This window comes from Xyrauchen texanus, chromosome 21 (genome assembly GCF_025860055.1).
Source record: "Xyrauchen texanus isolate HMW12.3.18 chromosome 21, RBS_HiC_50CHRs, whole genome shotgun sequence".
Classification (NCBI taxonomy): domain Eukaryota; kingdom Metazoa; phylum Chordata; class Actinopteri; order Cypriniformes; family Catostomidae; genus Xyrauchen; species Xyrauchen texanus.
In genome coordinates, this window is record NC_068296.1 from 27,108,248 (window position 1) to 27,130,975 (window position 22,728).

The following is a 22,728-nucleotide window of genomic DNA, read 5'->3' on the forward strand; positions in this document are numbered from 1 at the left end:
AACAGCAACAATTGTTCTGAAGTGTTGCTGTGACCTGTGTGTGTGTGTGTGTACTCATGTTCATGGGATAAAACTGGCTAATCAACCAGAAAGAATGAAAGCGTGTGTTGAAATCAGGGGAAGGGGCCACTAGTCTTTGAAAATTCAGGTTCCCTCCTAAAGTAGGACATCCCGCCTCCAGCCCCTCACTCTCTCTACCCTTCATGTGCCCCTGCTGCTGAGTGAGGAATGCCAAGCCTATTTCAACCTGTATCACCACTACTTTTACTGGATAAAGTCACCTGTGATTTTTTAGGGTATAGATAAGAACACTTAAGGGGGAAATACATGCAAATTTTCCAAAGGGAAATAAATTATTCCAGAAATTCCAGTATTTCCCCTGAAATCGATATAGAACTCTTCTGGTTAATGGCAAGGTGGGCATCATGAATAATTTCTGCGCAAGGACAAAGGCATCCTAAACACACTCTGTATGTTTATGTCATGTTTCAGATTACAATATTACTATATAAAATAATTACAGACAGCATCTGTGGCATGTAATTCCAACATGATAACATGGGAAATCAACAGGCTGCTTCCAAATCCTCCAGTACACTAAAATCAACCCTATTTTGCCTAATTGCTGACAAGAACCACCCCTATAAGACATTTTTGCATTAATTAAAATGTGTTGGTGGCGTAGTGGTCTAAAGCACATACCTGTTAATCAGAAGGTTGCTGGTTCGATCCCCACAGCCACTGCCATTGTGTCCTTGAGCAAGGCACTTAACTCCAGGTTGCTCCAAGGATTTTCCCTGTAATAAGTGCACTTAAAGTCGCTTTGGATAAAAGTGTCTGACAAATGCATAAATGTAAATGTGTTTTCCTTTACCTGTGTTAATACTGATAGCGTATTGTGCAAGCAGTCTCCGAGACATGGGATCTGGTCCTATGGAAACCTAGAAGTAATTGTGTTCACTCTGAGATAGGGACTGAGCCCTTTTACCAAGGGGAGCCGACAAGGTTGACAAAATGCATGGCAGTCCCATAGACATTCTAGGTACATTACACTGGTGAGGAGACAAGAGGCTGTTCTTTTTGAGTGGATGTCTATGGAGGAGATGCTTCAGTGTGCTGAATGAACTGCTGTTGTGGGGTAACAGTTCATCACTTAATGGGATGGTTAAATTGTTACTTCACTCTCAGTTAGGTTTAGGGTTGGGGTTTGGATTAGGGCATATAGTTAATAAAATATGCTTTCCTGTTGACCATATCACATAATTTACAACTAAAAATACTTGCTTTTGGCACCACTCTGTGGACATTTAATCTAACAACACTTCCAGCTACGGCCACTGGGGGCAGTGGTTCAAATTTCGGTAAGCACAGACCGATTTCAGCAGCACAATTTCAACCTCCTGTCACTACATTCACAGTGAGATCAGTCTGGTAATTCCTGGTGGTTGTTTTAAAATGGTGAATATATTAATGTTTATCCTGCTGCAATGCCTTGTTTTATAGACTTCCATTTAAGGCCATTACTGTAAACAGGATTTATTTTTGTTCTAACTGAGGGATAAATCTAAATGAATCAACAATGTTAATCAACAGCATGTCATGGATGCAATTTACGAAGCTTAACTAACATTTGCAATGCCCAATCCTGATTCATTGAACTTGAATAAAAAAATTAAAGAAGAAATGGCTATTGAGATAAGTTTAGCTTATACAACACCTGTATGGCAGGACTGCAATAAAAAAAGTTACTACATGTGTGTCTTCTGTTGTACAGCTGTTCTGATGTGTTCTCTGTGCAAAGATAGCCAGACATTCCTTTGATCTGAGGCACTTTTAAAGACTGGGACGTCTCTGATGTCGGTGGAGCGCTGATAGAATCATATGTTTCTAACCTGCTGGAGCTATCTTCTACATAGTAATATATAGAACAATCATATGATAAGAATTTAATGATGATCATGGATCTGACCTGGCCAGCATCTTTCTCAGCATCTGTCCTGTAAATGAGAACCATGTGGCCGTAAAATATGAGATGATGTGTGAGAAAAACTTCTCATCTTCATGTGCTTAAATGTTGCTTGCCCAGAAAATTGCGAGTGGGAGTCTAAATATTTAAAACATTGTGTCCTTTTAAAATGTTTTTAAAGTCAACATGAATGAAAAATTTCATCAAAATGTAATACAATTTTTCATCCTTGAAACTACGTTTATTTTTCAGCTTACGTCAGCAAACCCTATTTGTCCCACCGTAAAAAAATATTTTTCATTATATATACTGTTTCAGTTGAAAATACATCAATTTACAGTGGACAAATGGGCTGCGAATGCGGTTTCATGTTTACATTAAAAGCTGTGTATAGTTTTGTGAGTGACTGCAATCGAACAGTCTGTTTACATTGTTTCTCTGAGGCAAAAGCTGTGTAGCCCAGCAATTTTCACAGCACACTTCATAGCTAATGTTTTAATGATAAACTGCCGTTGCTAGTATTGGGTGAGTGTCTTCTGATTTTATAAACAATCAGTTTGTATAAACAGTCTGTTTGTGGGGTTGTTTTGTTTTATTTTCTGGATAACATGATTTTGTGAGAATATACTTTTTATGATTTATGTGTTAATAAAAGAAATGAGTGGCCCAACCTCAATATGCTCTTCAAAGAAGATACATCTGCAAGAAAATATGCTGTGATGTGCACAAAAAAAAAAAAAAAAAGAATCACCTCTATCTCAACTCTCTGTCCCATTCTTTCTTTTTATGTCTTTCCCTTTGAAAAAAATACCTTTGATTGCATGTAGGTGCATGTATGTGATGTGGGCTTGAGTGTGTCTGTTGTCAGATACTCGAAGACCTCTATGACCTTGAGTGTAACATGGTATGAAACTGATGTTAGCAGAGAGATACACATTTTCTTGCAGGTAGCTTAATTATGATTTACCCTTAAAGGGATAGTTCACCCAAAAATAAAAATGCTCTCATCATTTACTCACCCTCATGCCAACCAAGATGAACACAACTGAGGACTTTTAGAAGAATATCTCAGCTCTGTACTTTCATACAATGCAAGTGAATGGTGTTCAGAACTTAAAAGGTCTAAAAAGCATATAAAGGCAGCATTAAAGTAATCCATACTTCAGTGGTTAAATCTATATCTTCTGAAGCGATATAAGAGTAGGTGAGAAACAGATCAATATTTAAGTCCTTTTTTACAAAAAATTATTCTCCCTGCTCAATAGGTTGCAATATGCACAAAGAATGTGAATCACCAAAAACAAAAGAAGAAGAATGTGAAAGTAAAAGTGAAAGTGGAAAAAAAAAAAGGACTTAAATATTGATCTGTTTCTCACCCACGCTTATATCTTATACACTCATACAGCTTCTAAAGACATGGATTTAACCACTGGAGTTGTATGGATTACTTTTATACTGCCTTTATCTGCTTTTTGGACTTTCACATTTCTGTCCACCATTCACTTCCATTGTATGGACCAACAGAGATGAGATATTCTTCTAAAAATATTTGTGTTCAACAGAAGAAAGTAAGTCACACATCTGGATGGCATGAGGGTGAGTAAAAGATGAGAGAATTTTCATTTTTGGAGAATTATCCCTTTAAATGTTTCTTCAAATTAAGCTGGTATTTCAGTCTTTCAGATATGTACACTTTTTAAAGATTAAGTTACAGATTTATTAAGCCACACAGTTGAGTCTGTTTTCAATGTAATTCATTGTACAGTACCAACCAACTCAACAGCTGTTCCTATCGCTCATGTTTAGGGTGGTCTCCTCTCATTTGACCTCATTAGGCCCACCCAACAACCAGTAGGTTGTTAGTAGGTAAAGTGGGAGAAAAAGTGGGAGAAAAAGTTAGATAGTTAATAGAACTTTACTTTGGTGTTATCCAGTATAATCCCTCCAGCTTTCTAGATTTGTCTCTGCTTTGAAGTTGAATCTCTGTTGGTATGCCTACTTTTGCCTGGGTTTACTGCATGACAACTTTTTATTGAAGTGTTCATTCTTAATACACATCTAACTCAAATAACTTTCTTTTTTTTTACCTATCACACTTTTAACCCTAAAGGTTAAGTGGTATGATAAACAGTGTTGGGTAAGTTACTCTAAAAAATGTAATTAATATCTAACTACAAATTACATCTTCTACATGTAATTAGATTACAGTGCAAATTACTCTGTCTGAAAAGTAACTCAATTACTTATTACTAATTACTTTCTAAAACCCTTATCAACCTCAACCAGATGAAAATTTAGAACAGATTTACATGCTTTAATGTAAAAAAAAACACTTTACTTTTCTCATACTGTATGTTGCTGCAGCACTTTTCACCCACTGTCTGTTAAACACTGTATAGACACCTTGAAATGCATCTTGTTTTCATCCTAACTCTATATAAAGTTTCTGGAAGCAATTTTGTTTCACTTTTGAATGTAAAAATGGATTCTTAATGTGAAAATGCACAGTAAATACAGGATTTCTAAGGAAAAAATGTGCTAAAGCACACACTAGTGTACATTGTGTTTAGCAGTGTGGCGTTTCAGATAAATCTTTAAAATGCCATATGAAACTAGAAACACTAATCTATTGCCTCAAACAGATTTCAATGTAAAAACTTCATTAAGTTTCTAACCAGATGTAGTTTTGTTGATATTGAGTATCTAAATTCAATGACATACTTTTTTTTAAGTCTTAAGTGTCCAAATACATAAGGCCACTCTGCACAAGTAAGTGTTCAATTACTTATCAACTGAGTGATATCTGCACCAGTTACTTTATACTCACTAAGTTTGTCCCACTTTCAGGGCTTTATCTAGCAGTATTGGAGTTTGTAAGTATTGGATTGGTATTAAATTCGATTGAAATGTAGTTATTTTTGGTGGTTTTCAAATGGAGAAAGAGTATCACTAATTTGTGTGCAGTTTGAGAAACAGGTTTAGAAAGTAATTCCATTACAACCTCTGTGCAACTGTGCAGAAAAAGAACAGTGAATAATGTTTGGTGCAGACTGACTTAAAGGATGTCATTTTGATGTCTGTATAGTTTACAGTGTAGTATTGTCGTTATATTGTTAAATGATAAACTTGATATTTTAACGTTCTGAAACTGTAATAATCTGCTTTTCACTTTATAATGTATTGTTCATCACTGTAGTAACTACAGAAGGACACATGATGACATGGAGTTCAGCAGTAGTGATTCTTCCAGGAGCAATGACCAATAAACGTGTAGTGCTCAGTGTCACTCACACAGACACCATCAGGGTAACACATGTGAAATGTAAATAATGCAGTAAACATTAACTAAACTACATTAAATATAAACAGAACACACAAATGTATGTAACTGATAGTAAAATTAATAAGCAACATAACTATTTCCATAAAATATAATTAAATGGAAAGGGTATGATGGGTCACGCTGAGAATTCTGTGAACACCCGATTATTGTTTTTTTTTGCTGTAATTTTAACAATAATGTGCCATAAAAAGTACATGTACTCTCTTGTTAAACATCATTTTAGGTAGCTTTTTATTATGCAATAAAAGTTTTTTTTTACTGTAGCATTTTCACTGCCTTTTACAGTTAAAATTACGGAATTGTTTTACAGTATACGTACAAGGATTATAAGATTTCCAATTCCAATACTTTTGTTTCAATTTTATATTCGGCCTGATGCAATCTGTATCCTTGGGCTCCACTGAATGGAATTCCATGCTGCACAAGTTCACAAATAAAGAATTTTGACTGGCCTTTTCTGGGGTATTACGTAACCTGGTGTACAACATTGAGGTCAATGTTAAGAGGCCTGAGGGAATGGGGGGGAAGACACATGTGCAGGCAAATAGATCCGGGATCCTTTGGAGTTATTCCACATTTCTCAATCAACTGTTTCCAATTACAGACTTCAAAGGAGTCGTTGCCCCAACCGTGTTTAAAAGAAAAGATGGCTCAGGTCACAGGAAAACAGCATGTGTCCCATTTTCTTTCATTATAGCACAATTTCTTCTGACGAGTTCAAGTGTGAAAAATATATATTTTATGATCAGTTTCTGCTTGGAATGATAACTTTGACTGTAGACTTGCACCATAGAGATGAAACAAATTTAAATAGTTTAAAAATTACTTCTATTTAATTTATGTAAGGACAAGTTGTATATTCTGAAATCCAAAAAATAATATGTCACATCATAAGAAATACAAATGTATTGACCTTTGTAGATAATACAATTATTATTATTTTTTTTTCAAAAAGGCTGCAGTTTATTGAAACTAAACTGCAAAAAGGCTCTTTCAGTAATTTAGATGTAAAGGATGCCTGGACGAACAAAGTCTTGGCATGACAAATATGGTAGATAATATTTTTCCTAAACATCAAAATGAACTATAAAAGTAAAATATCTAAAAGTAAATCAAATCTTGTGCTGTTTCTGACCAGGTGTAGCACCTGCAGCTATCAAAACCTTCTGTAGGATTCCAAGTTTAAAACAACTGCCCGAAGTAGATTTTTAGTATTGCTGTAGATGCTATTTGAAGGATGGTGCAGTTAAAATGTTTACCGCAGCCTTCATCAAACGTGTACCTTGTTTCTCATTTCAAATGTGAAGAGGCTGTTTAGTGTAATTCTTAATAGTCAGAGAGAGTTAATGGGATAGTTCACCCAAAATTGAAATTGCTCTCATCATTCTCATGATATACCAGACATGTATGGCTTTCTTTCTTCTGCAGAACACAAACGAAGATTTTAGAAGAATATTTCAGCTCTGTAGTTCCATACAATGCAAGTTAAAGGTGGCCAGAACTTCGAAGCTCCATAAAGCATATAAAGGCAGCATAAAAGTAATCCATATGACTCCAGTGGATTAATCCACAACTTCTGAAGTGATAAGTCCTTTAAGTCCTTTTTTTTAACCATAAATCTCCACTTTCACCCTCACTTTCAAAATGTAAAAGAAAGTGAAAGTGAAAGTGGAGAGGTACAAGGGAGAATAATATTTAAATATTGATCTGTTTTGGACCTGCAAAGTTCTGGCAACCATTCACTTGCATTATATAGACCTTCAGAGCTGATTATTTGATTATATTTAGGACTAGGTGATATAATCCCTTGTGTGTTGCACATACCTTGAGGCCTTGCTGTTATGATTGGGAATGATGACGATATCTCAGGGCTTTCAAGTGGGCGCCCTTCTTCCTCAGCGTTTCACTGATAAGCCCACTACACCTCCAGAGAGTTCAGCAATGAGGCCTGGCGTCCCAGGCTCACCCCCCTTGACGTCAATTCGCTCTTGATGTTACTTTGGAGCCCAGGTGTTGTCTCTCCTCTTAATCCAGAGCCACTGGCTTGCCCTATCAGCTGCACTGGAAATGGCTTTGATGGCTTGCTGTTGGACCTGGCCTCGGATTCCCAAGTCATTAAGCAACCTGGTAGTTGACATGCCTACGAAGCCTCTGCAGCCAACTTCCACTGGACAAACCTTAGCTTTCCAGCCATGTTGTTCAGCGTCGGCTGCCTGCTCAGCATACTTAAGGCTCTTCTGTTCATAGGCCTCGTCCACAGAATTCCCCAAGGGCAATGTAAGCTCTATGATGTAAGTGGTGCGAATTGAGGTGGACCAGAGCACGAGGTCCGGTCTGAGGTTGGTCCTGGCGATCTCAGTTGGGAAGCAGAGACTCTGTTCCAGGTCCGCCAGTAGCTTCCATTCCCATGCCACTCCCAGCTGCCTGGCCTCTGGTTTTGAAGTGCCTGCCTTGGGTTGCTTCGCACTCTCTTGCCAATGCAGGATGGGATGACTGAGGAGGCAGGGTGTTAATGGCTGTCCGTCTGCTCTCCAGTGTAGCTGCCAAACACTTCAGTACTTGGTTGTGCCACCAGGTGTAGCGGCCTTGTTTAAGGCTTGTCTTGCAGCCGACGAGAATGTGCTTCAGGTTTGCTGGGGATGGACATAGTGGGCATGTACCATTGGCTGATGTTTTTGGGAGATGGCAGGAGGTGCGCCGGCATCATATGTGGCTTGTATAATGAAGCTGGTCGAAATGCTTCCATGTCCAACAACTGCTTCCATGAGAACTTTATCTTCTTAACTCCATCCCATCTCATCCACTGCCCTTGCTTTGCTTGAGAAACAGCCTTTGCACACCTTGCTGCCTGCTCTTGCCGGTGCACCTCCTCGACCACAAGACCTCGTCGCTGAGATGGAGTTGCCCTGTACAAGGATGGTTTGCTCTCTCCATGGTCTCCTCTCCCTTGTTGCACGTGGCCAATGTGGCCAGGGTGGGAGCAGTTTGGGCTACACATGGTTCATGGGATTCTGTCAGTGTCATATCCAGCCTTACCTTGGTGCACTTGTACTCCTCTGAAAGACTGGAAATGGGAAGTTCCAGGATGCCTTTTCCATAGAGCCCTAGGTTGCTTAAGCACCTGGGGAGATCTAGTCACTTTCTGGCAAATGAGCTGATCATCCTCTCCAACTTGTCGACCTTTGATATTGAGGCCTCGTAGATGGTCAATGGTCATATTAGCCGGGGTAGGAAACCAAATTGAAGGCACCAGAGCTTCAACCTGCCAGAAAGCAAGGATCTATCGATACTCTCTAGGCTGTTGGCGGTGTCCTACCTAAGCTGGTCAACTTGATCTGTGTCCTTGAGGGTTGCATCATAACAGCGTCCCAAGCTTTTGAATGGCTTCTCACTCGCAGATGGTATGGGCTCATCACCAATGTGGAAGCATTGATCTGACAGCTTCCCCTTAACAATTGATATGCTCCTGGACTTGCTTGGCTTTGTCTTCATCCAGGCCCACTTGATGTTGTCCTGCAGCTTTCTCAGCAGTTGCATTGTGTATGCCTTGGTTGTAGTGTGTGTGGACATGTCATCCATTTATGCCCTGATTGGAGGTAGCCGCAGGCCAGGTTTTAGCTGCTCTCCTCCCACCACCCACCGTGATGCTCTGATGATGAACTCCTGCCATGATGCCTACATCTAGCCGTTGCCATGCTGTGGTGTATTCTGCTGTTGTCAAGCATAGCTGCATGTCCTGGAAAAAGGTTTTGACAAGGGTAGTGATTGCCTCTGGGATACTGAAGTAGTTGAATGCAGTCCAAAGAAGGTTTTGAGGAACTGAGCCAAAAGTATTGACGAGGTCCAGGAACACAACGTGGAGATCTCTATCATCCCTTTTAGCGGCTTGGATTTGATGCCATATCATGCTTGAGTGCTCTAAACACCCAGAAGAGCCTTTCTAGGTAGACAGGTGAGCCACTACACTTCAACGTTCAGGAGGCTGATTTGGCGAAATTGGCCTATGTCAACAGAGTTCTTTTCCTTTGGGATAAGGTTGCCTCCTGTCCTCCACCAGACTGTTGGTATTACTTGTTTTTGCCACACCACCTTCATCAGTCTCCACAGAAACGTAAGATGTCTGGTGCATTCCTGTAGAGCTTGTATGGGACCCCGTTGGGCACTGGGGAGGATGAAGCTCTTGCCCGACCTACAGTTCTTTCCACTTCACTCCACTTGGAGGGCTGACATCCAGCTGGTGTTCTGGGGGATGCATTGGTGTCATGTTGGGTGGAAGAGTGATCTGTTCATGCTGCCGGCTGAAACCTTTTCTAAAAATCTTTGTTTATATTCAGCAGAAGTAAGTCATACACATACATTTCAACTAAAAATACATATCAAATAAAATAAAACACTAAATTAAGACTTTAAGAAATTAAGGTTTTAGGCACAATCCTGAAGAAAAAAAAAAACAATAACAAAAAAGCTATATGACTTCTTTATTTCATTTGATAATCTTAATTTAAAACTAAAATTAAGCCTGTCCTAAAGTAATGAAAAAATTAACAAAACTAGATAATTAGAGTTAGACAATACCTATGCAGTCTCACAACCTCTTATCCTGGTATTTCATATCTCAGTTGTGAGAGCACCTGTAATAGACATGTAACTAAACTAGTGTCTGTAACAGCTGAGGGCGAGAACAGTCCATGTAGGAATTAATGGTATTCAAAAGACATAAAAGGGACCTCTTTTAATGGTGGTTGTGGTTCTGGGGGCCGGAAATGAGGGGCGGACAGTTTAAAGCTTTGATTTTACTTCCCACATCTGATGGCTGGTGGCCTTTTTGATGATACTAGTGTATGTCTATCCAGAAAAAGAAAACATAAGAATGCATTACGGGGAAAAGTGCGCTATTGAGATATGTCATCATGCGTGAGTGTGTGTACAGACATATGTGCTCAATTGGGTGTGAACAGACTTAAATGTGTGAAGCATATGTTAATTTTTATGCAGTTTGTGACTCCAAGGATTATGTTTACAAAGAGGCTCTCTAAGTCTAGCAAAATGTTTGTCTACTCAGATTTATGAGAAGTAACAAGTGTATTTATTTCTGTTATTTCAAATGAGGAAAGTCATTGTTCTTTGAAAGATATACACAGAGCAACATGAATAAAACACATCAAAGTGCAGATACCAGGAACAGATATTTCTTGTAGAGTGCATCAGAACAATGCTTTGATATCCTGTATAAATTATTTAGCTTTGAAAAGCTACAGTATTAACAGGAAAGATCTGGTCATGTCTAAGTAGCACTATCTACCCATGTGGTTTTCTGTCATGTGGTAGTCTCTATGCCTTCAACATTTAAAGAAAAACATTTGCTCCTTTGATTCATAGTTGACAATCAAAGGTTAAAGCAGAAGGGTGTAATTTCTGTGCCACTAGCGTCACCAAACAGAATTACAAAAATAATGAAAGGTTCCTGAATACATTGCCCGTCTTCAATTGGTCAAAAAACAGAAAGTCCCGCCCCAAACTTACGATATTGGCTGAGCCAATATTGCTTTGTTGGACTGGTTGGAATGCTCAAGCAAACAGTGAAATGTTTTGATAACAGCAAAGCGTTTACACATTTTCAGGAAAATCAACCTACACATTTGCGTGCATATTAAAGGAATATTCCAGGTTTAATACAAGTTAAGATCAATCAACAGCGTTTGTGACATAATGTTGATTACCACAAAAAATATGTAAATTATTTTATAAAATTATGAGCTTCACATTTCTGCCTTTGAAACCTTCAAACATTGTCCCCATTCACTTCCATTGCAAGTGCCTCACTTTAACCTCAATTATTGCTTTTATATTTAAAGAAAAGGAGGGATGGGTTGAAAATATTTTTTTGTGGTAATCAACATCATGCCACAACTGAGCTAACATGTGCACTCAATTTGTTTTCTCTCATTAAGTTTAACTCCTGAAGACTTGAATTGTAATTTAGCAATATATGCAGGAAATCACGATCACTCCAGTCATATCAGAAATCTTATAAAAGCTGTTTTATTCTACATGGAGAGAATCCGCACATGTGGGCTGCCATGTTAGAATCACATGACCAGCTGAATACTATTTGCTTAATCTTAGTAACCGTCCTGTTGTTTGACACTTTCACTCATTAAATAAAGTAATCATGGCTGACTGTGAATAATACATTTCTACAATAGCAACTGAAACTGAAAACTATTGATTTTAAATTATGCTACATCCAAGCCGCAAGGTGTCAGTGTAAATCCAAGATACACAGAGACAAAAGAGTACACCTTTAACTTGTATCAAACCCAGAATATTCCTTTTAGCTGGGTTGGGAAAAATTACTTTAACATTCAAACTTCAGCTTTAAGGTTTTGTAATTACTTTTTGCTAAATAAATCCAGTAGATTTTGATGTAGGCTATATTTTGGTTTCCTGTTGCATGCTTTTTATCTACAAAATCACTTATGACAGTTGTGCAGTATAGTTTATTCTCCATCCTGCATTTCCATTTTATCACCAGTAGAGGGGGATCATTGAGAATGTTTTCTGAAACAAGAACAGCTTGGATCTCAAGACCTGCACAAAATCCATATTTCAAATACAAATTTTAATTTGTGTAATTTTATACAAACAAACCAAAATACTTTTGAGTGCACATAGCTTCATTTTTTTGCTATAGGCAAATAATTTCAGTAGATAGTGTGCTTGACTGCATATATTGTCAGTAGCTAAACCCTGAGTCAGCATCCATTAGTCCATTAAGGCAGAACCCATTTTTCAGACTTACTGGAGCAATAGATCTGATGAAATATGATTGCATTGCAATGGCATCATTATAGGATCAAGCCGAGAAGACTTCCCAGAATCTATCAAAGGCTTCATTTATGTGAGAATGATGTACTGTATTCTCTCAATGTCATGTAGAGAGAGCGTTTTCAGGGTAAGCAGATAATGCATGTCAACAGCATTAAAGGCCCTGCTGTCAATTTACACCTGTTGTATATGATAGTCATCTCTAACTATAATCTCATTTACATGACTGCATATTCGGTGGGACTTGCATGAATTATATTTGTCCTCAGCAGAGAAGTCTGGGTATAGTGGGTAAATGTGTTTGAACAAACCCACTTTAAAGTGACATTGCAAAATAAATGTAGTAGCTACTCAAGTGTGACCCCAAACATATGGTGCCTATAAATAGTCTCGCTTTTAACTTTTTCCGAATTCGGAATTTCAGTTTTTCATATCTTTGACTTCTTTTCTGTTTTCCAAAGGGGTGTCTTTTCCCGTTTGCTTTCCTTTCTTGTTCATATGGTGCAACAAAAGCAGAAAGATGGTGGAGACTATGAGAGCCACACCCGCCATTATGAAGCCAGCACCATAGTCATTCATTTTGTCAATGAAGAATCCTGTAGAAACAAGAGAAGAATATGTTTAATTATTGTCATTTTCTGCTAAACTAATAGCTTCATTTTTAAGTCACATTTTCTGTGCATTAGTAATAAAAAGTTAAATACATATTATACAAAATTACAGGGTTTTCAGGAACAAATTAATTTAATAAACCCTTGTCAGTCCTGAAATGAAAATAAAATATTCTTAAATGTGGTGGGCGTATTGTGCAATTAAGATAGCAAAATAACAAATTTCACAATACATATTGTTCCAAAGCAACTTAAAAAAAAATAGTGCCTTACATACGCCCAATTAGCTAGCCAAAGGCAGCAGTCACAAGGAAAACTCTTCAGATTTAGGCTTATCCATTTTAAAACGGTGGCAAAAATACTTCTCTTATCTTTTGTTGTTGACGTCGAAGGCTGTGCATACAGTCATTTTATTTATTTATTTATCTGTTATCAAATTATGCAGATGTCCAAATGGGCAGGTTGCATGCCACTCAACACTAGTTTACAATTAGAATTAATTTGTATTTTTTACTAAAGAAAATGAAAGTGATGCTTACGATGCAAAATGCGGCATCACATTGGTGTTCTTACTTTATTGCTGGGTTGTTCTAGGTGGTTGTTAGCTGTAATAGTGTCCACCACTATCTTGCAGTTTTTTGGGCACCATCCCACCTCACTTTTTCTGCCCGGCTCTCTTTCGGAATGCATTTTTCTCTGGACATTTATTTTAAATGATCAATCAATTAAAGCACCAAGTTATAGAGCCCCTACAAAGTCAGTGATGCAGAGAGTCATTTTTTGTAATGCGACAGTAAAAGAGTTTGGGATTTTCCAACCCAATTAAAACTCACTCAGAGAAACTGCTGCGCTGTCAAGACATCAAAACTAATTTATGGTGTAATTAGAAGGACATTATGGAGCCCTGCAGACTACACTCTTAACCTGTAGTGCCCAAAATAAGGGCTATCCTCTCCTCCCAAATGTCAATCTATGCTCTATTTAATGAAATAAAAACCCAAGAGATTCAGACTAAGTGCATTACTCTTTCACACTAAATATGCTGACATGGCAGATAATGTCCCAAAAATGGACGAATGAGGGTTGTAGTGTTGAACTGCCTCTGGCATGGGAAATATTTTTTGGCTGAATGGGGTGAGGACTCTTCCAACTTAGAACTTTATTAGCACAGGGCAAAATGTCACCATTTCCACATTACAAAATGGCCTTTTTGAAGTAGCCCTATCAGAGCTTATTAGGTGGCAATCAATTACACCTATTTAATGTACTGTTGTGTGCTGCCTTTCGTTTTTTGATTCATTGGGCACTTCTGTGGGGCTCATTTGATGTATTGTCACGATACCATTTGTGATGTGTTCTTTGCACTGTGTTAGCAGAGAGCAGCAGGAAATGAATTGCAGCCAATGAAACATGGTTTAAATTTGGCAAGGCCAAACGAAGCGTGGCCCGCTATTCAAAAAGATGAGGAAAAATGGTTTATGCGGTGACCAATAATCCATGAAATTAACACAATAGCCGAGTGCGAACAATGATGCATTTCCTTGTTGAGCAATGCTTTATGAGAACATAACGTATTATTACTGTGAATTTAATTAATAAAATTACTGTCAAACCTTTTAAGGCCAAAAATATGATGAGGGAAAGGTATGCATTAAAGTGACTTAAAAATAGCTTTTCCATATCTGGACAATACATCAAGACATACAGCTTGTTACTGTATGATGTCCATCTAAAGTATAACTAGAGTAAACCATTTCTATACTGTATTAAGATATAGTACAACTTTTAAATCTCAGTTTTAGAAGGCAAAATTAGAGAAAAAAAAAAAAACTATCAATTACTAATAATCTCTGCCATTATTTACACACCCTACATTTAATTCAAAACTTGATTTCTATTATCAATCAATTGAACACAAAGAAAGAATTTTTGAAGAATTTTCATCAAAATAGGCCCAAAACACCATCAAATTAGTCAATACAACTCTTGCGATATACAAGCTTGTAGTAGCTACTGTAGTCTTCTGAGACATATGATAGGTTTATGTGAGGAGCAAATAGACATTTAGGTTGTTCCATCCATCCATCCATCGTCAACCGCTTATCCTGTGTACAGGGTCGCGGGGGGCTGGAGCCTATCCCAGCTAACATTGGGCGAAAGGCGGGGGACACCCTGGACAGGTCGCCAGTCCATCGCAGGGCCATTTAGGTTGTTATTCCCTGAAAATTTTTACCTCCGCTGCAGAATTCAAATTTCATTATCCATTTCGGATATTCAAACTGGTGTGAAATATTCAGTTACACATATATATTAGCCCCAATGATATCGAAAACATTTTTGAATCTGAAGAACACATATGCACATAAGACTTCAAAGCTTCAGCGGAAGGGAAGATTTCAAGTAAATAATGACCTAAAAAGCTATTTCAATCTGTCCATACAAAACTATCATATTGCTTCTGAAAACATGGGACAGAGTGCACAACATCTGTCATCTGGACTACAATTATAGATATTTTTTGTGTCCTTTTTGGAACTTGAAATACAAGGTCACCAGTGTTGGGTTTAATCTGATTACAAAGTAATTAGTTACTGTTATCTAATAACTTCTGAGTCAAAATGTTGTGGTATGCATTACATTTTAAATTCTAGTAATCAGATTATAGTTATTTTCAATTCAGTTAATTACGTTTTAGTACATTACTTGGATTACACATTTTTTAAATAGTATTATTTATGTTAATTTTAAAACATGAATTATGTTCAGATGTACGTCTTTTTGTGTTTCTTTGACAGCCGAAGGGCAATCACCCCCTAATAAGTCATTGTAAAGGCATGGTGCTGAATGTAAGACTTGTGTGTGATAATAAACGTGGAGGAAATATAGATATTACTTTAAATTCATTAATCATAAAAACATGTTTTAGAAATTAACTTCAAGTGAAGTTATTAGTAATGTGATATCTTTTTACATAAAGCAATTTGTGAAATATTCTAATAACAATTTTATAAATGTAATAGGTCATTTTTGGTGGATTATTTTTTTTGTAACTTTTTGGGTGAACTATCCCATTGTAGTTCATGAAGGTTTTTGGAAGGTTTCCAAAACTGCACATCTTCAGCATGTCAATTCTCACCTGCCAAAGGTGGTCCAAGAAGTCCACCAATGCTGCGGATGAGCATGAAGAAACCCAGAGCACTGCCCAGCCTCTCTACTCCCACCACTTCTGCGAGCACTGTGATGTGAATGGCCACGGTTGCTCCGAAAACCAGTCCATAACCAGCACTGAACAATGCCAGCTGGGTGAAGGTGGTTGCTAGCGGGCAGAGCAGGAGAACAATGCCCAGCAAGATCACTGTGACAATCAACTGATGGATCGTTTCCACCAGCCTCAGGTTAGCCACCAACCCGAAGACCACCCGGCCGGACAGGTCCAGTACCGCAGAAATGGACATGAGAGCTGCCGCCTGGTACTCCTCAACTCCCTGACTGTGGGCATAAGGTACCAGAAACAGTGATGGTGCGAAGAAGCCAAGAGCTGCGAAGACACCAAACATTGAGTAGACCATGAAGTGAATGTTACCGATAAGCGTGTAGTCCATGTAACGTATTATTTTGGTTTTCACCGTATTATTTTGGTTTTCAGAGTTTTGTTCTGAGACTGGCCTGTTTTTGTGTGCCTGAGACAGCATCTCCAAATCTAGATTTTTCTCCTCTATCGTAAGTTCTTTAGAAGGAATGTGTCTGTCAAGTGGCCTCAATAGAGCTCCACACAAGCACAGATTGAGCTGCAGAGCTCCAAGGATCAGCATCGCTCCCCTCCAGGAATACTGATCGACCATGAACTGGAAGGATGGGGTCAGGATGAAGGTAAGGATACATTCTCCTGTGCTGGCCAGAGCATTGGCTACTGGCCTTCGCTTTTCAAAGTACCAGCCCAGCATGGTGACAGTAGGGGTCCAGGTAAGGGCATAGCCAAATCCTGCAGAGGACCAAACAGAAAGGACATTGAGTGAGCAGTGTAGGTGGATACACACTGAGTAAGCATTATTTCTCTGACAAGTCATTAATTTTCCAAGGGTAAAACATTGTATAAACGCTGCTGGCCAATTGGACAACAGCATTGCAAGGTTATACAGTTTGTATTATATATATATCTTGTACCGCTGACTGGCCTGATATACCCTCACTTTATAAGGTCTTGTTAGCTGCTATATATCATTGTTTTCATTCAACTTGACCTGCCACTGTATACTCTGTTTACTGTTGTAACTGCACAGCACTTATTAGACTGTTATCATGCCATTGACTTCAAGTCTTTAAGTCATAAATGTTTTTTCTTTTTCTCTCACATTAATACAAATAAAGTAACTTAAAATTAAATACAAATGTGGAAATGAACCAATTGAATGAAAATAAATAATTTAAAATGTTCTTTGTTTCTATATTAAAGTGTGCTTCATTAACATGAAACAACATTTGTATTACCAAAACATTTGCAGATTAGCTGTGTGCAATGAAAAAAATGCAAAATAAGTAAACTAACACAACAGTGTAAATAGATTAAACAAAAAATATCAACAATTAAAGATATTAAATATTTTATAAATAAAATGAAATAAATATATAATTAAGTACAAATAAATATAACATAAAATGACATGAAATAAAATCATATATAAATTAAAAAAATACTTAGAAATTTAACAAATTAAACAAAAAGGAATAAAATAAACAATTTGAAGGATAAACTAGTCATAAATAGTAATAACAAACATAACTGTCTCTTTCTTTCTTTCTTTCTTTCTTTCTTTCTGCCCATCATTTTGCTGTCTTTTTGTATGCTTTTCCTCCTGAAGTGGTCCTGAATGCGAGTGTTTTATGAATAAGAAGACCATTACACCTGCTGTAAATGGCTGATGACCATTTCTAGGTCTGAATCAACGATGCAAGTTCTGTGTTGTCATTGCACTGTGTCAGTGTCTGTGTGTACATGCAAAAGAGCGAGAGCAAGTGAGGACAACCATATGCTCCATTGCTGGAGTTGCTCTTACCTGTAAGGAACCCCACAGTGATATACAGCTGTAGTAGATCCTGGGCGTATGACCCTGCCACCATCCCTATGCTGCTCAGTAGACCCCCCGCTATTACCACGGGCCGGTGCCCAAAGTACGTGCTCAGTGCAGAGCCAAAAGGGGCTGCATCACAGACAGACAGGAAATAAACACTCATGACATTCTGTACTGCCAGGAGCCAAGTGCTCTGTCAGCTCTTGGAGGAGTAGAACACAAATTCATATTTCTGGTCTCCTGCTCTGTTAGATTTATTGCAGCCTCACACTGTTTAAAGGTCTTATGGTGCCAGTGGGTGTATCGTCATGCATTTTTATTTCATTTTTATTAAGTATGTCTTTAACAAATATCAAACGATTACAACGAACAAGCAAAAGATGCATTAGATTACCCGGCAACAGTAAAATCAAGTGTGGCAAAGACTTGACATTTGCAAAACAAATACAATCAGTTTGTGCCTGTCTGAGGTTCGGACATTTCAAGTTTACTGAGAGTGTTAGTGGAGGGCACCCACTGATGTTTAAAAGTTTAACTGGATCTCAATTAGCCCACTAGGGCAGGCTGTTATAAAGTAAAGTGCCATTGGTTTAGCCAGGTTTACCATTGTCTGGAGCACTACTTTGTAGAAGTGGCATGTAATGATCAGCATATGCACAATATTCTGACCTCTTAGGCCTAAAACATACTCTATGCAAGTATGTAAATGCAAAAGTTTCTAGCTAAGCAAGCTCAAGTTGTGTGTTGTTGTGCTCTGAAATGTGTCAGGCCGTAATTCATAACGCAACACAAGTACGTATGGCATTCTCAGTTTTGCCGCATGGGGATGCTAGCAGGACAATTTCCGTCATGGCAAAGCAACTGATTGAAGATGGTCTTGCAGAGCAAGCTAGTTAAAGCGGAGATGTTTATAGCCAGATAATTGAATAATAACACACTTGGTGTAATTGACACTTGAAAGCAACTACATTGAGTATTTGAGTATTGAGGTTTGTTACCACAAGTGAACATGTTAGGTATGTTCAACAGGGGCAACACTAGTAATGCCTTGGCCTAACATTTTGGCATGGACAGACGAATGACCTGTTGTTGGAAATGACAGACTGGCTCATACCTCCAAAATGTACAGTTGCCACACAGATGGATGTGATCCATGAGCTTGCTGTTGCTGTGGTAGCAAAATAGTGGTGGATTTCTACAAAGAACACACCGAAGGACTTGATAATGCCAAATGTCAGCCCAAAGACAAGGAAGGTAGAAAGCACAATGAACCATCCATAGCCTCCATCAGGGGGACCTCTTGTCAGGACTATTCGTCTCTTCCCTTGAAGTTCTATTGAAGATCAGAAGGGAAGTTAGGATTCAGTGCATTATCTGCAATCTAAAATAAGAGATGCAGTATTAAACAGTATGTAACTATTTAAAATGGAAATGCATACAGTGGGGTCCAAAATACAAAAACTAATAAATAATAATAACCCTTGAGCAAACCCTAGGATTTTAATATATTTAAAACAGAAACGTTATGGCATAAAATATAAAATACAAATATATATATATATATATATATATATATATATATATATATATATATATATGTGCCGTTGTTTTGGTGGCACGAGGGGGACTTGATGTATGTATACTGTATATAAAATATATAAATAAAATAAATTAATACTGCACTATTTCTAAGTAACAAATTAAATAGGTAACATTTTGACAAATTGAGTCTATCTCATTTGAGATATCTCATTTGATTTGATTGAAGCACACAAGATGATATTTGGAATATTGTTGGATCATGCTGGAAAAACGTAAAAGTTAATAAATTTCTATGCCAGCTCGAGTGTATGCTGTCATTAAAGCAAACATATTGACATACCAAACTAGAAATTCCAAAATTCAAGTACATTTTTTCCATTTCACTCGAATGTTATTCTGATAATCAAATTTGTTTTGGAAAAAAGTTGTATTAAACTAGAAAAATGCTAAATAGAAGCATTTTCTTTTTTAATCGGAGACTTTTGGACCCCACTGAATTTAAAATATCTCAATATATACATTTTATTATAATATACAGATGTATCACATATTCTATATACTGTAGATCTTCTGTTATAGCTTTCAACATCTGTAAGGTGGTAAACAAGTGCAATTTAACAAAAACAAAAGCAGACAGCCTAGTCAGCACGGATGTTCTTATTAGCCCAGTAACACGTGGTGAAAGTGATATGGTTGATCAATTATTATCTCTTGAGTGTTAAAACAGCTGAAGAATTATTAACTAATACATTGTTGCATAATCACATGCAATGCACAACATTGACCTCATGCTGTGGCCACATGTGCTTTTTCTGGAGGTATGATTGTGTAATCTATGTTAGAATAATTCACACTGTATATCAGAGGGCAGCTGAAATTTTGATGGTCCTGGCAGAATAGTAATCATCCATCTATCAGAATATGTGTTTTATGTCAGTGGAATGGCAAAGTAACTGAATAACTGATTTTGGAAATGTAGGCAACAAAATACATTTATATATACATATTATGATAAATATATTATTATAATTGCAAATTCTAATTCATGGGCCAATATTAAAATACAAAATATAAAGTATTTCCCATTAGGTGCAACTTGTGAATGCAGTAAAAACAATGGAAAAATTACAAAATGATAAAATGATATATATATATACACTACCATTAAAAAAATTATGTGTACAAGGTCCATTACTTGGTATATTCCAAATGACTCTCATACCAAGTTACCTGTATCGGATTCACTATATTTTGCTTTCTAAAAGCACATCTTTTCTCTCTGTGTAATCCTCTGCATTTGGCCAATGAGTTCATTATTATTTTTAATTTATTTTCATACATTTGTGTTTTTGTTCATTTTGTAAAGCAACCTTGGCTTGGGGAAAGGTGCTATGCTATGTAAATGAAACATTATTATTATTATTATTAATATATCATTCACTATATAATGAACAAAGAAGCAAGTGAACAGTAATGGAAACACAGTGTACATTTTTCACTTGGGAGACTGACAGCAACCATACCAAAGAGAGCTAACTGCTTCTTTCATGAACTTTTTGCTGCCAAAACTGATTGATAACGGTCACCCTCTCAGTCACTTCCTACAGTGTTTTAAATGTCATTGCTGAAGCAGTCAGTTGAACTTACAGTTGGAGTACATTTGTACAACAAATGTTCCAGACGTGCAACACTAGTGTTACTTGCACATCAACTCGAAGGACAGTGGATATCAGTTAAAGGAATGGTTCACCCAAAAATAAAAAAAGATTAAATTATTTACTCACCCTTATGTCATCTCAGATGTGTATGATTTTCTGTCTTATGCAGAACACAAAAGTATATTTCAGCTCTGTAGGTTCATACAGGTGAATGGTGACCAAAACTTTGAAGCTGCAAAAAGTGCAAAAAGGCAGCCTAAAAGTCAAGGACCAACAGAGCTGAAATATTCTACAAATATTTGAGTTCTATATAAAAAAGTAATATACACATCTGGGATGGCATGAGGGAGTAAATGATGAGATAATTTTTATTTTTGGGTGAAATATCCCTTTAAGACAGGTGAACACATGACAACCTATATTCCACCCCCTTTTATAACCTACATGTTATAGCCTACAGAACTACAAAGGAAATTTCAAATGTGAAAACATAAATTAAATTTTTACATTTGAGTTTACGATTAATTTTAAATGATGTTTTTTCTTTAAGAATGCTATATAATGCTAAGATTACATTAAAAGCTAGTAGAATAAAAAAATCCTTATAATTTGGTAAAATAGGCAAAATATACACATTTTTTTATAAAAGTGTGTTAATCCAGATAATAAAAAAGATTTAACTAACTCCAAACTAACCTCCAGTTCTGTCTTCTGATTGGTCAATTTAGTATCACACTATTATATAAAATATAGTAAAAACTTTCAGCGAAACACCCGTTCACCTAGTAACCATTTTATGATTGCAATAAACCACTGGTGACCCTGCAATATTGTGAATGTAGTCACAGCTATAGGGGTTACAGGGCCTAGCGATGCCCTTTAGCGATAAATGTATGCACAATTTAGCACTGGCTTTCGTACCTTATTGCTTGAATAAGATCTTACCATTCATGATGTCTGGAGGGTCTCCTCATTAATGTAGAGCATCCACTGTGAAATGAGACGAGATAGCCTTCTGTTACACTGGAACTGTCTTATTTTTAAACACATTCCAACTTCTGACAGGCTCATCCTCTGTGACATTGCATATCCATGCTTCACACAGATACAAAGGTCAACACAAGGAAAAAGTAGGAAGTTGGTGGTAACTTGCTTGGCAGCACACTACTTCATATAAGAGGGAGAGATTAGAGATGAAAGAAGATAATTGAAAAATAAAGTAACGGTTCAAATAAGCTGATGAGTGTCGGTGCAGCATTTAAAGGTCTCTTTTAAAAGTCTATAAAAACATAGGTTGAATAATGTTGTTGTTTAACTCATGAGAGTGTATGGGTAAATCTCATATAAAACATGTCGAGGTCACATTTCACCTAAAAAAAATAAAAATAATAATAATTCTAAAATATTATTGTATATTATTTTGCTTAAATTGCACAACAAAACTGCTTGAGCCTCACATTTGTAGGTCCCTTGCACAGACATCTGATCTCTGGACCTAACCATAAATGAGCTCACTCCTGTTTTGTAAATGTATTACTGTGGAGAGTAGTGTGTGTGTTTAGGAAGGTTAGGTAACCTAAAAATATGCTTCATGTGGTAAAATCTAAGCTACATATTTTTAAATTTTAAAGTTTTTTGTCCCAACCAAAAATATTATTCGATATGACTGAATCAACTTAAAGGCATAGTTCACCCAAAATATCTCTCCTTC

The 22,728-nt window shown here is 37.1% G+C and overlaps 1 protein-coding gene across 1 annotated transcript; it reads right to left on the reverse strand.

Annotated features, from left to right (window-relative positions):
* Positions 1 to 10,401: 10,401 nt before the first annotated feature.
* On the reverse strand, positions 10,402 to 22,553 carry LOC127661845 (monocarboxylate transporter 13-like). Its single transcript, XM_052152771.1, has 5 exons — positions 21,963 to 22,553; positions 18,932 to 19,150; positions 17,803 to 17,946; positions 15,885 to 16,730; positions 10,402 to 12,733 (listed from the first exon to the last, which is right to left on the reverse strand). The coding sequence occupies exons 1-5, from the start codon at positions 21,967 to 21,969 to the stop codon at positions 12,558 to 12,560; spliced, it is 1,392 nt and encodes a 463-aa protein (XP_052008731.1). The 5' UTR covers positions 21,970 to 22,553; the 3' UTR covers positions 10,402 to 12,557.
* Positions 22,554 to 22,728: the final 175 nt, after the last annotated feature.